A 13,676-nucleotide genomic window follows, 5' to 3' on the forward strand; every position below is an offset into this window, starting at 1 on the left:
AAGAAATTGCATGTTGTTTGACTGCGCAATGAGAAATACTTAAAACTGTTAAATAAAATTTCAAGAATCAGTTTTTTATTATTTTTTCCCCTTATCATCTTTGTTATATGTTAGTGAAGAATGTTTATGTATGTTTGTATGTTCCTCGAACTGTGGAAAAACGGCGGCACATCGAGCCGCCAGATTTTGAATACACGTAGTCTTTCACCCGAACATGTGCACCTCGAAGTTTGAATTTTGAATTTATAATTTGTTTTCTATTTATTTCATATTTTATGCGAATTTAAGGAAATTCTGATTAAAAACGCAGCAATATAAAAATATTTGTGTTGCCACCCTGCAAAATGTGAGATATTTGTTTCAAATCTAATAAGAAAACTCAGCGGTATAAAAGAAGTGTATTGCCACCGATCAAAACACAATATATTTATCTCTCGGATTTAATCGCATTGTAGAAAACGGTATCATCTAGAGCCACCAAATTTTGAACACTTTTAATTCAAACTCGCCTAACGAGTTCCCGCTTTTCCCCTCCCCCAGACCCGAAGCCATGGAGTTAAGAAAGAAAGGAGTGGCCAACCGGCACTAGAAGTGAAGCACTGCTTCGAAGCTTCGGTCACCAGATGGGGTGTTCTTTGTTTACATTCAGAAGTTCGCTTGGCAGTATTCTGATAGTATTTCGACACACGACAGTTCCATACAAATCGAAAAAGGGACGCTTTCACATGAAAGAAACATTCATAGTGTGATAGATAATAGCAATTTGTATAGTTTAGTGACATTTACGCAAAAATCACATCTTGGTTATTTTTCGATAACTAACAACAGCGATTTTGATTATGAATTTGTTTTATAAAATTCTAAGCTGTTGAACTACAAAAATATAGATTTTAACAAAAATGTTATGCTTAAAGAATGAAAAATACCTTACGGTACCAAAGCACTTGCGAAATTGTATACGTCTTTCGATACCCTTGATAGAGTATTTGCTACTTTTATTTTATGTTCCAAACGCCAAAATGTTTTAAATAAAATAATTTTTTTTTCAAATCCATATATTATTGTAACATGACCTTTTAAAATTTTTTAGAGGAGAGGCTTTACTGCTACTCATTTTAAACTCATCGTTTTAATTTTATATATCTGAAAAATAATCACTTTGGGCTTACACGTTTTACTTATTTGGGTTAATTAAAAATAAAATCCTTATTTTATTCCCTTTCAGAAATGTTCAGAGAAAGTTAAGTACTATTTAAAGTATTTCGCTAATTTCTAATAATTCTCTAATTTGAAATGAACCGAATAGAGAGCATTAATTATAAATTGACTTATATTTTTCGATTTAAAAGATGCCTCAGAAGCCAAAAAATCATGTCCTATTTAAGAAAGTGTTTTAGGAAGAAGCTCTATAAATAGAAAAGAAATAATGCATAATTTTAATATTAATAATACAATAAACTTTGATCTTAATTTTTGTACCTTAACCGAATAAAATCGAATTACCTTAATTTTTTTTTCTAATGTAATTAACGAAAACTTGTGAAAATATTTCATTCAAATTAAACCATTTTGAGAAAACTGTCCTGTGAAAAGTATAGCATTTAATTCCGTTCAGAATGAAATGTTGTTTAAAAATATGTTGTTTTCACATACTTAGGACTCTGAAGTGTTGTAGAAAAAGAAAATATATACATTTATATGTATATTTACGACGTAATTACAAAATATTTACATCCGAACGCGTCAAATCCCATTGAACTCAATGGTAAATGACCCAATGTTTTGGTCACCACGTAGGGATCGCCGGTGCTTCAGAGCAGGGTACGGGAGAAACCTGTTTAGGGCCACTCCATCTTACTTCCTACCTCCATGCCCAAAGCACTTGTGACATGAAGCTTTTCGCGAGTGTTTCCGCTCTCGTGTTGTTAACACCACATGACCATTAATCAAGGAAACATAGATGCTTTTCAAAATTCATGATGTAACCCCTCCAAATTGATTCTGGCCCTTATTCGACACCAAAATTACTAAATTAAGTCCTTCAGTGTTTTTACCTTTTTTCACTGTGGAAGGCAGTTACTCTTTTTGTTAAATTAACATGTTGGCACTAAATTTACGTCTTTGCGGAACCCTCTTTTTGGCGATAAAGATAATTCTTTGATGATGTGGGGATAAAGGCTACATGCCTAAGAGCCCCGTAATAGAACACTTCCTTGGTCCTTGGTCCAAATTTTGAACACATAAACCTCCACCTGAACATAATCCTCCATGCCAAAGATTTATGTTTCAGTTTTAATGAAGAAACTCAGCGATATAAAAATCTGTGTTGCCACTCATCAAAAAGTAAGATATTTGTCTTTCAAACTTAATAAAAGAACTCGGCGAATTTGTTGGCGAAGCGTAAGCTATTTAATTTTCCTTTCAAATTTATTCTTTTGTTAATTAACAAACTAAGAGATTTAAAAACAATAAATGTGAATTCATTTCAATTATTATTAGCTGACCAGTGAAACTGAATTAGCTGGATTCACAAAAATTATATATAGATATATATATATGTATTTTTCTTAGATATAATTTGGTGGCTGACCGCAGAAGCTTGCAGTCAAATAAAAATATTATTTAACAGAATTCTGTATGTGGCATTACACGCGTTTTTCATTAATTTACTAATTTCCTTACTTTAAATTTCAGCATTATTATTAAAAAGTGCATATAAAGGTACTTAAATCGCCGACGCTGTTGCAGTGATAATCAGTACAGTGTTATAAATTGAAAAATCAATCAGAATGGTTTTGTGTCATGTTTCGGCAACTATTATAAAAGTTTCGCAAGTACATAAGTGGCAGAGATAATTCATGTTATGTCAGCTAATGAATGTCAGTTTGATGGCGTCACATAATACAAAAAATGGGAAAACTGAATTGCAGACATGATTCTTCTAACACCAAGTTTTGAGCAACTATGTGGATGAAACGGCCGAAAACGTTACACATTAACACTATTAGCATTAAATATGGTAACAAGACCATGATCCGGGACGAACAAGTATAAGAGGAACCACATGGAATGTTAAAATTGTATAATTGACATTCTGACCTTAGGACAACTTCCTCAGATACATTTTCGCGTATACCGCATTTCCTCGCGTATTCCCCCCCTTTTTTTAAAGTAATTTCACCGTCATAAAATAGACGCGATAATTTCTGAAGAACGCGGTTACAGTAAGAATATAAAAAAATGAAATAGTCATGGTAAACACTATAATATTATTTCTTTAAAAGAAACCTACATTCCAGTAAGAATATGTACTAATATTAACATTACAATTTCTGACGAATATTGAGCCAATATGTAACGGGAAGACTACATTAGCTGTAAATAAGGCTACAATGAGTTAAAATGTAAATAACAGAAATAAGGCGAAATCACATGTTTGGAAAATTTCTTAAGTGTGAGTATACCTGCCGCGTCCGCGTAGCTTAACAAAGGATCTGCGCAAAATACTTTTCAAATAATGAATGTAAAGGAAAACAAAATGGATGAAATTCCAACACAAAACTGCAAATACAAACTGAATACAGTGAATAAAAATAATCAACAGAATATACCAATAAACTAGCCCTTAGAAGTGAAAACTATGTAAAATAGAAGAAAGTTAAAATTATGCGAATATTGTAAAATTTTTCCGAACCTAGTGCTAAATAGCTGAGGGGGAAAATACGCGAGGAAATATGATGTGTAATTTTTTTGTGTTAGAACTTTTTCATATGTAACATAGTATTTAACAATCTTCTATTTTTATCTTATATGTGGCTTTGAAACTGTATTTCAACAGTGAGTGCAGATCTTCGAGAGCTTTTTACTTCGATTTCTCCGAAAAATGATTTGTTGCCGACGGAATAAGATGCACCCATTTAATTGTGAACCTCCATTTTCCTCATGGGCCCAATGGTCTGCCGCGCATGAATAATTCATGGACCAAATCCCACTCTCGGTGACCCCTTCTTCGCGCGTCCGCTCTTTTATTTCGAAAAGTCATCAGCGCGGATGGACGCATTTGCATCCCTTCTTGTCTAATTACCCGGTTCGTCTTCGCGGGCAGCCAGGGGGCGCTTTCTGCGACTTGCATAGATATGGCCCTTATTAAAAGAGCCCTTATCATTTTTATGACGAGCTTCTCCCGCCGGCTGTTATTTTTTCTCCGTCGTGCGATTACATTGTATCAAAGATCCTTAAGTGGCCATCTCTTTGCTTGACGCGTGCTTTTTAATGACTTATTTCGTAGATTCGACCTCGATAGGACATGCGGCGACCGCCATTCCGATGTAGAGGCCTTGTCGAAAAATCCCACGCAATTCTAGAAGTATTGTTTTCAGAGTTTGAAATTATGTTAATTTGCGTACTGTTCTTGTCGTTAAGATTGTAATATTATAATACAAACTACTAGTGGTATGATCTGTTGTTGTTTTCAGGAGCAGAAGAAATTCCGTCTTAACATACAGTCAAATTTTTAATGCACACAAAGGTAACAGACAAATTAGACACCTGGTCATAACGTCAGTTTCGTTAAGTCTGGTTTATAAGTAATCGTCTAAGGACGAACTCAAGCATCTGAGCCGCTCCTGTCTTACTTAATGTCATCTGTGAAAATATTTGTTCGCATTTTATAAGCTGAACTGAAGGCAGACAAATTGGGAAAGCCAATTTTTTTTTTAAATTATGGATTATGGATCGGCTTTGCCAAACTTATCGATATCTTCTTGGAATTATGTTGCATACTTTATTTTTAAAAAATAAAAAATGCATGTTCGTTGCTGCAGCTTTCAGTGAAAATAAGTGTCATTATTATTATTTATTTTTGTATGTATTCTTTAAGTGCTCGTTTCATATTTATATTTTATAATTCATTTTTGCATATTATACTTTATTTTCGGAACTCAAATGGATAACTTGAAATTACGTAATGGGTCACTCGATGACCTGCGGATCATAGGCTGCCGAGACCTGACATAGTATCTTTGTAGCATGGGAGCACTTACATACATCGTGAGCCGAAAGCCGTCTTCCGTAGTTTGATAATTCGGGAAGAAAAGTGAGAAACCCTTATATCTGCCCCTCCCCGCGCCGCTTAGCATTCTTCTTCAAAACTGGGCAAAGTGGTATTACCATCTATAGGGTGCCCAAAGCCCGTCTGAACGACAGATGCAAACTTGCGCTTCGCAGCACAAAATTCGTGTACTTGATCTGGTGTTACTTCAGACAAGTGAGTTGAGTCATAACATTCCGACATGTCAGTTGAATTTTTCCTAAAGTATCCTGTGCTCACGGAGAGAATTTTTTGAGTCAATTGCTTTGATCCGGTGAACATGTGTATAAAGGTAAAAAGTATTTGATCCAAGAAAACAACCAGGATTAATTCATGCCTTTTGGATCAAATACCTTTGACCTTTTGGATTCATGCCTTTCCTGAATACCTAAGAACTTATCGTGGTGTTCCTTTTTCTTGATGCCCTAAGCACGTGCATATATTGCGTAATGGTTCATCCAGCCCTTGTCAAAGTCTATGCCTGCAACCCAATCTCATCATAATATTTCCCAGGTAGAATTAATGGTATTGTAACTCACTTGCTGCCAGGCTTTGCTAAATGAGAGTTAGCGGGAAATATTAAAATGATGTTTTCAGACTGGATATGAAACTTGGTGCTTTGCTTGTGATCCTGAAACACAAAAAGGCAATCATCGACTTCGGTTGGTGAAGATTCATCATGGTCACAGGAACCTTGAGCAAAGACCATGTTCTGACTTTCTTTAATTAATTGGAAAGGTATAACTTACAAGGTATTTGTTTTTAGGGAACAGACTGTGAACTTTGTATTTTACAAAGACGTCACGGACAGAGCTCTGAAGAGAATTCAGTGCGTTAAGCCTGAAAAAACTTGATCGAATATTTTTAAAGACAGATATGTTTACAGATATGTTTTAGGATTTATCATATATGTACTTTTAAACGCCGTGTTAATTTAAAAATTAGCGTTCAAATGGCAAAATATCTACTTTGTTGTAACTGTGTGTGTTGAACATCTGTACAAATTTGTGAACATATTCTAGAGACTATTAGGATCTTCGAAGCGAGAAATATGAGTAGTCAGTTTCAAAGTAATTACAGTGAAGCATCTTATGGACGCCCTTTCTGAAATTTGAACTACAGATCTTTCAGTTTCAGTTAGCTGTGCTGACTACGAGCACCATGAAATTACGCATGGGGGATGGGATTATTCTTTAGAATAATTCGAATTGTTAGAAGACAAAGAAACTTTGGAAAATAAAATAAAATAAAATTGCGAAGAATTTGCTTAAGAATAAAATTAAAATAACATTGCATAGAAAGAGTTGCATAGAAAGTATGCTGAAAGTATTCTTAAAGCCCACTTTGTTAAAATCCAAATGTGTGTCGTGTTTGGTTTGTATTAAGGTACGAAATGATATGAATTGGAATGGTTTATCTGGAAGTGAAAAGCCTATACTAACCAACTTAAGAGAAAGCATATACTTTCTTGACCATGTACTAATGCAGTAAAGGGTAACCTTAAATTCCAGAATATTGAAGCGCTACCAACTGCGGCTGACGAACTAAATTATTTGATTATACCCTATGTGGGAAGTTCTTCCACCTTATCACAACCACATCGCCTGGCATATAAACTTGCAGTAGAAAAGACAAACCCACAGTTTGCTCATTCATTTTCTCATCAATAATAGTCACGCATACAAGCCCAGTCCATATCTCTGTGTGTCTAAAACTATGAGAACGTATTGACAACTAATGCACTATGTTTGCGGGCCGCGTAAAACTGCTTCGAGGACTACCAGTTTTAGACCGCTGCTTTATATATTATATTTTAATTTACCGTAAAATGTTTAAGGGAGGGAACTGTAACGGTACGGCAAAATTATGTTATGAATTTAGTCAAAATGATTTCTGAACGAAGCCAGTTTACATATTCTTATTAATGTTATCTTAAAGCTCTGAACTAGGATTTTATCTCAACCACATTGGCTTCTTCGAAATGCACCAGTTATCAGTTTTCTGTTCTCTTTTTACACAGTAACTTTTTCTTAATATTTATAAAATTTATTAAAACATTCCTCGACATTCTTCTGTGTCGGTCGCTTTTCTTCTTCTTCTACTTAGATTTATAAATATCAAAATATCCCTCGACGCTCTTTTATATTGGTGACTATTTACCATCCCGTCGCTTGCAATGTCAGCTTGGGCACTAGAATCTTTAACGATGCGGGGCAGCTTATGTCATTTCTTTTCGGGCGGAACTGGCCATCACTTTTTTATTGAGCGTCCACTCTCTCCAGTCGTACGTATATGTGTGTGTGAAAAAAAAAATCTCGCTCTCACTCCCATTCTATCCAGCACGGCGACGGCTCTTTGTAAAAGATCCCATCCCCGCTCTTGGTAAAACTACTTTTCAAAGATTTTCGTTAAGAAAGGCGCGAATTCCCACGGAATTTCTTTTCTCTTTCCTTAGCTTTTCTATTTTTTTCTTGTCATTGGCATTTTTCCGTCTATTGTTTGGCACCGACTTTTTCGGTATGCGAGGCCACGGTACTTGACATTGCCACATTGACGAGAAGAGCGGAATCTAGCCAACCCCTCTTCTTACTTGTGGTACTTACAGCATTTGTTGCATGCGCCGCAGCGTAGGATGTAGAGCATTTTTCTGAACAATGTCTGAGCATCAAGTACTTGTTGAGGGTCGCTTGTTATTGATTTACTTTATTTGTCCATCCCCGCGGAAGAAAGTATTTATATCTTTGTGGTATGGTTAAAAAGTCCCCCCCCCTTAATTCCTTGTTATTCTCAATTTTAGCTGTAACTTAAGTCTCAACTTCGAACTAGACTCTTTTGGAATGGGGATGGGGTGATTTATAAGAATCAATCTTTTTTGGGGGGGGAGGGGGTTTGTAATTTTTTCTCTAATTCTGTGCCCTTGTAAAAAGGCAAGTTTCTAAATCATGAATTGAGAGAAATGTTTTTCAAAGACTAATTCTTTACTTTTGTTTGGAAAGGGGTGTAGTTATTATCTTATTTTATATCATTAATATTGATATAATAAAACCACGATTCATGAATTTTAATTCGGTCCTGAAGGCTGTTCGTTTGTTTACCTAAATGTTCGTAAACTGAAGCAATTTTTCCCATAAGAATTCATGTGAAATATATTAATCCGTCCCTTGACAGCAAATGATTGCTTATTTAGAATTACTTTGTGCACAGGTAACCCAAAACCAACGAAAGCCGTTAAATATAAAACAAAAAAGATAAAGAAATGTTAAATATTAGATAAAATGCATGAACACTTAATTTAGTTTTATAGTAGAGTGAAAGGTATAAGTGGAATGTGAGGGGGAAGATATAATTGTCTGGATGCGGAATTCCATACTATAAAACAATCTAGTAATTGTCTTTAAGGAATATCTTCTCTCTCTCTCTCTCTCTCTCTCTTTTTTTTTTTTTTTTTTTTTTGTGTGTGTGTGTGTGTTTGTGTTTCACTCAAAAGTTTTCAAATATGATTTCTTGCTGCTTATGTTTAAAAATATTTCTTAAAATTAAATGTAGCATTGTAATTGAAAATGCTTATGCTATTGTGCTGTAGGTTGAAACTGCTTCATCAAGGGAATATTATTTCGTGAAAACTAAATCTTACCTCATTTTCCACAATTAAGCACAATTATCATTTTTCTTCTGAAAACGTTTATTCCACAATCGCCTTTGTTGCTGCTTTTGAAGTTGTTCTTTCTTGTTGAAAACATTTTTATGGTCCTCCCAGGAACTTATCCATGTCTTCATGGTTAACTTCCTTACTGATGCCTTTTCTTAGAGGCATAATGTCATAGTTCACACAAAAAATCCGAAGTCTCACTGGTGCTCAAAGTCAAGGGCGGATTAAAAACCTTTAGAGGACCTAAGCGCTTAAAAGATTTTGGTGCCTCCACATTTGTTTACGGCAGTTTTTTCTTCAGTCCTTCTTTCTCTCTGTTTTGATTTAGCTGGATCATGTATTATATGGTAGAAATTTTTGGTGCCCTCTTTCCTGGATACTTAAAGACTTATTGTGGCGTTCCTTTTTCTTGATGCCCTAAGCACATGCATATATTGCTTAATGGTTCGTCATTCTTTGTCAAAGTCTGTGCCTGCAACCCAATCTGGTCATTTCCCAGGTAGAACTGTATTGGTATTGTAACTCACTTGTTGCCAGGCTTTGCTAAATGAGAGTTAGCGGGAAATATTAAAATGATTTTTCAAGAAGCCCCTCAATATTAATTCTATGGTCAATTGTTCAGAGGCTACTTCAAAACATTTTCGAAAATAATATGTTGCCGATTGGATTTTCGTAACTCGAAACGCCGTTTATTATTTGAGGCCTTTCTTGTTCGAATAATTTGTATTTGAGATCAGAGGTTCAGTCGTATAAGAAATGTTACTAATAACATTATTATAATAGCCCTTTCACATTTTAATTCGCAAATTAGACTACTCATTTGAGAAAACTTAAAATGTAATAAGGGATGAAAGTAGCCTTTTCTGTTTGATAACATTCATGGATTTGTCTTTATTGAACAACATACAAACTTATTTCGTTTACCATGCTTATTCGAAATTGAAGTTGTAATGCTATTTCTGTGTCTTATGTAATGAATGCCTGTGTAGATCAACTATTCGAATAGGTAATTTTATATGCACATAAATCGTGCCTTAAAATGATATGCACTATAACAGATGCATTTATTTAAAAAAAAAAAAAAAAACTTATATAAAGCTGTATAATTAGTTTTTACTCCATTTCAGTCTTCCGATGGAGAAAGAGAAACGTTTTTCGTTTCTTCTTTCTGAAAAGAGATAAAATGTAATATTTTTGCTTAATGTTTGAAAAATATCTAAAATAGTCCACATATATTTTTACTTGTAGTTATGCTTAAGAACCCCTGAAAAAATAGCCCATCTTTGGTGATAATATGATAAGATACATATTATCTTTCTGACGCTATATGCACAGGAATGAATAGAAAGACAAAGTAAACCTGGAAGACTGCTTTATAGGGCGACAAGACGGGCAAACCGAGAGCAGACAGACATTTTAAACTTTAGTTGGACAGTTGGAAGACCGAGAGCAAGGAACATAGCATAGATTTTGAAAGCAGGCTACTTTTTTGCGGCCACCCTATATTTGCAGTACTTATTCTTGGAACTAAAAGAATCTTTTGTTCTTTAGGTTTTGGAGCAGAGGGCTGATGGTAGATGGCGAGGCATCATTTTCCATCCTAACTACACTTCTCAGAGCGGATACTTCCCTGCCACTGCTGTTCAGCTGTTGGACAGACCAGGTAAGAAAGCATTTTTATTTATGAGTGAAATACAGTGGTATTTTGTTTGATGGTGATATTCTTTCAGGAAACGAGAGCAGTCATCTTTTATTGCCAATGAAAAATACCGTAAATATCTAATAATCTGGTAATGCGAGAATTTGAACTTGGTCTGGTTGTGCGGTGAAAATGACTTTGTAAATCCCTTTTAATGTACTACAGTACAAAGTCCGTAATCCGGACTCGTCGAGACTTCGGCGATTCCGGATTATAGATCATCAATTTAAATCTGGTAAGATGGCATGCAGAAATTATACTTAAAAGTATGAAACCGTAATTTATGAAATAAAGGGCAATTATGATCATGGGTATCAAATTTTACAAAAGAAAAGCTTAATATTTATTTGTTTACTTTATTAAACATTTCTTTCAACGCGCGCATGCATAAAGCATACGCGCGTAATGTATGCGCATTCGTTACGCGCATGCGTAAAGCATACAAAAAAGTTTATGGCTTTGAGGTCCGGATTATAGATCATTCCGGATAATGGACGTCTGGATTGCAGACTTTGTACTGTATAAGAATAAAAAAAATTTAAACGATATATGCAGTAATTTTGAGAATGCCTGTGATGACTGAAAGCATAGTAGAAAATTTACTGCAAAATTCGCGTTATTTAATATTTTTAATAAGTTTATGGTTTGAAATCTGATGTATTCCTGTTGAACAAAGCATCTACCAGGATTTGTAACAGAAATTCCAGCGAAAGATGTATTCTACTATTGAGTTTCATCCCCTTTGATAACATCCACTGAATGAGAATTCTGACGACTTGAACAACCTCTCGCTATGTCTGGGAAATCACAACAGAGACTTGGAAAGGTTGTAAATGAATCTTTTATTAAATCAGATAAATTAATAGAAGGCACAGCTTGTGTGTACAGAATCAGTGAGCATTTATGGCTTAAATCAAAAGTCACGAATTGAACTTAATCAAGTAAATTTCAGTTAGTCCAACGGCTACACGGAGAGAATGGCGCAAACCTAATATCGACCTGATAAGCTTAATGGCGAAAATAACGCAACGCCGCAAGTAAACTGCTTTGAAGAGAATCAACTAGTAACGTGGCATTGAACAAGCAGAACATGCTCTGATTCTACAGTGTAAAATCTGCCTTTAAATACTATCTCTTTCTACCACATTTGGACACGCGTGAACTAGATATTGCGTAGTATTCTGGGAAGAAAATAAGCGAGAAAGACAAAAGAACTAGTTAACATAAAAATAAATGAATACTCTACACTACAGTATAAAGTGTGTGTTTGAACTTAAGCAAGTTATGAAACATATTATTGATTGAAAACAAAAGCGCTGTGATTATAAATGGTTAATGCTAAATGGCCTCTCGTAGCTAATTTACATTTGCTCATTTCCTTTCGTTGGGAATACGATATGTCGTTGTCGTCGCCGTGGAATTTGGTGGCTAGTACGAAGCTGACCCACAGTTATTTAAATATTTATTTTTAAATGGGTTGTGTCATTGGATTATGTTATCAGGTGCCTTTTATATATAAACTATTGTATGTTTACGGTTTGTGATGTATACATAGGTGAAGTAGCTTGAATGTATTAAAGTTATTATTGCAAAACAAAACTTCGCAGTCCTATTTTGGTTTACGGTCATTAAACGCCAATTCGTTATGGTATTTGTAAACTGCGCTAATATTCATGCGTTTATTCATGCGTTAATAATCATTTTCTTTCTGAATTAACCTATGAACTGATGAAAATCGTGAACATGTGCATTCAGCACAATATTTATTCATATCTATTTAAGTGCTTGCCAGTGGCCGAGTGGGTAAGACCACTAGACTATGGAGGTAGGAATTATCCTTACTTCTATGCACTGGTCACTATAATTAGGCAAAGGGTTGAAATCCCAAAGCATACGCTGGCTCCGGGGGCGTTTAATTTATATTGTATAGCATGAATACAAGCTCCTTTTTTAGGAAAATCTTCCACGAAAACCTACTTTCCTTAGATAGATGTTCTTCGTGTGCGTTGCCTCAATCAATTAACCAACAATGTCACCCCCCCCCGTAAAAAAGTTTTTTCCTTCTTACAGCCGTTAATTTTCAAAAGAGAACAGTAGGTAACATCAACTGTAATGCCAATTTTCTGAACTTTTTTACATGTTCTCCATATGTCTATCGGATTATCGGAAACCTTAATTATATAACGTTCATCTTTTTATTTGCTAATATAAACTTTTCTTACTGTTTCATGCCATTGACCGCTAGCCTGTAAAATGGCGTTTGAAACGGAACTCATGTTCGGGATAGCATGTATAATTATCGGTTGATTTATAATTAGTCAACTGAAGAGAAGAAATGATGACTAAACTAAAAATTAATGTAACATCTTGAGACACAGATTGCAGTATCTGTGTTACGTTTTACATAATATCGGTACATTTTCTGGAGCAGATTTTCCGCTTTTGCCACTGTATGTTTGCATTATATTTTGGGTAAATATTTAATGAAAGTGAGCGTAAAACCTTTTTCTTTTGCTTTTAAATGCTCCTAGAATTCTGAAGCATGCTTTTAAATGCTTCCAAAATTCTGAAGCAGAAATGTGTTTTCATTTAGTTCGAAATCTAAGTTATTTATTCTAAAGCATGTGTAACAACAAAATTTGTATAAATGAAGCGGTTTTATATTTAATGAACAAATTTCGGTACTTCCTTATTATAGCCACCCCCAACATGCAATTTCTAATCAACCGACATGTAACATGTAGCGAGGTATAAGAACACGGCGTGATTTCGGCGAGGTATCTCGATTGATTAGTGATTCAGTCTTAGGGGCCGCTATAATAAGGAAGTACCCAAATTGTTTTATTAAATATTGAGCACGGTTCTAGTTCAGTGGGGTTATTTTATATGTAATCATGAATATTGACCGAAAACTGGAGATTCAGAAGACTAAAATTAACTATTCGGGTGTTACTTACAACCATTGCCCTGATTTTGATGACTAAAAATTCGTAAAAATGCCCTTAAAAATAGCCAGAAAATGCACATAAGATGGAAAAAATGCCCTTAAAAATTAAAAAAAATGCCCCCCAGATTAAAAAAATAGTGTAAAAATGATACAATTGACAAACAGGCCAAACAGTTAACGTACCTGTCACTTGAATTTTTTTTTCTTCCGAAAAGTACGGTTGCCAAACGTCTTTTGCATTCATGGCATTAATAATTCGATATTCCCTTTTTAAAAAGGGAAAGATCTAAGC

General features: G+C 34.7%; 1 protein-coding gene across 2 annotated transcripts in view; it reads left to right on the top strand.

The window, feature by feature from the left end:
* The window catches only part of LOC118185249 (caskin-2-like), a 658,017-nt gene that overhangs the window by 441,972 nt on the left and 202,369 nt on the right, over positions 1-13,676 (top strand). For both annotated transcript variants that reach the window (XM_085825792.1, XM_085825793.1), the window contains one exon: positions 10,290-10,401. In XM_085825792.1, the coding sequence (XP_085681918.1) occupies positions 10,290-10,401 (112 nt within the window). The remainder of the gene's footprint in view (positions 1-10,289; positions 10,402-13,676) is intronic.

Source organism: Stegodyphus dumicola, chromosome 10 (assembly GCF_044657685.1).
Source record: "Stegodyphus dumicola isolate Sdum_Otavi_A_Nest chromosome 10, ASM4465768v1".
NCBI lineage: Eukaryota > Metazoa > Arthropoda > Arachnida > Araneae > Eresidae > Stegodyphus > Stegodyphus dumicola.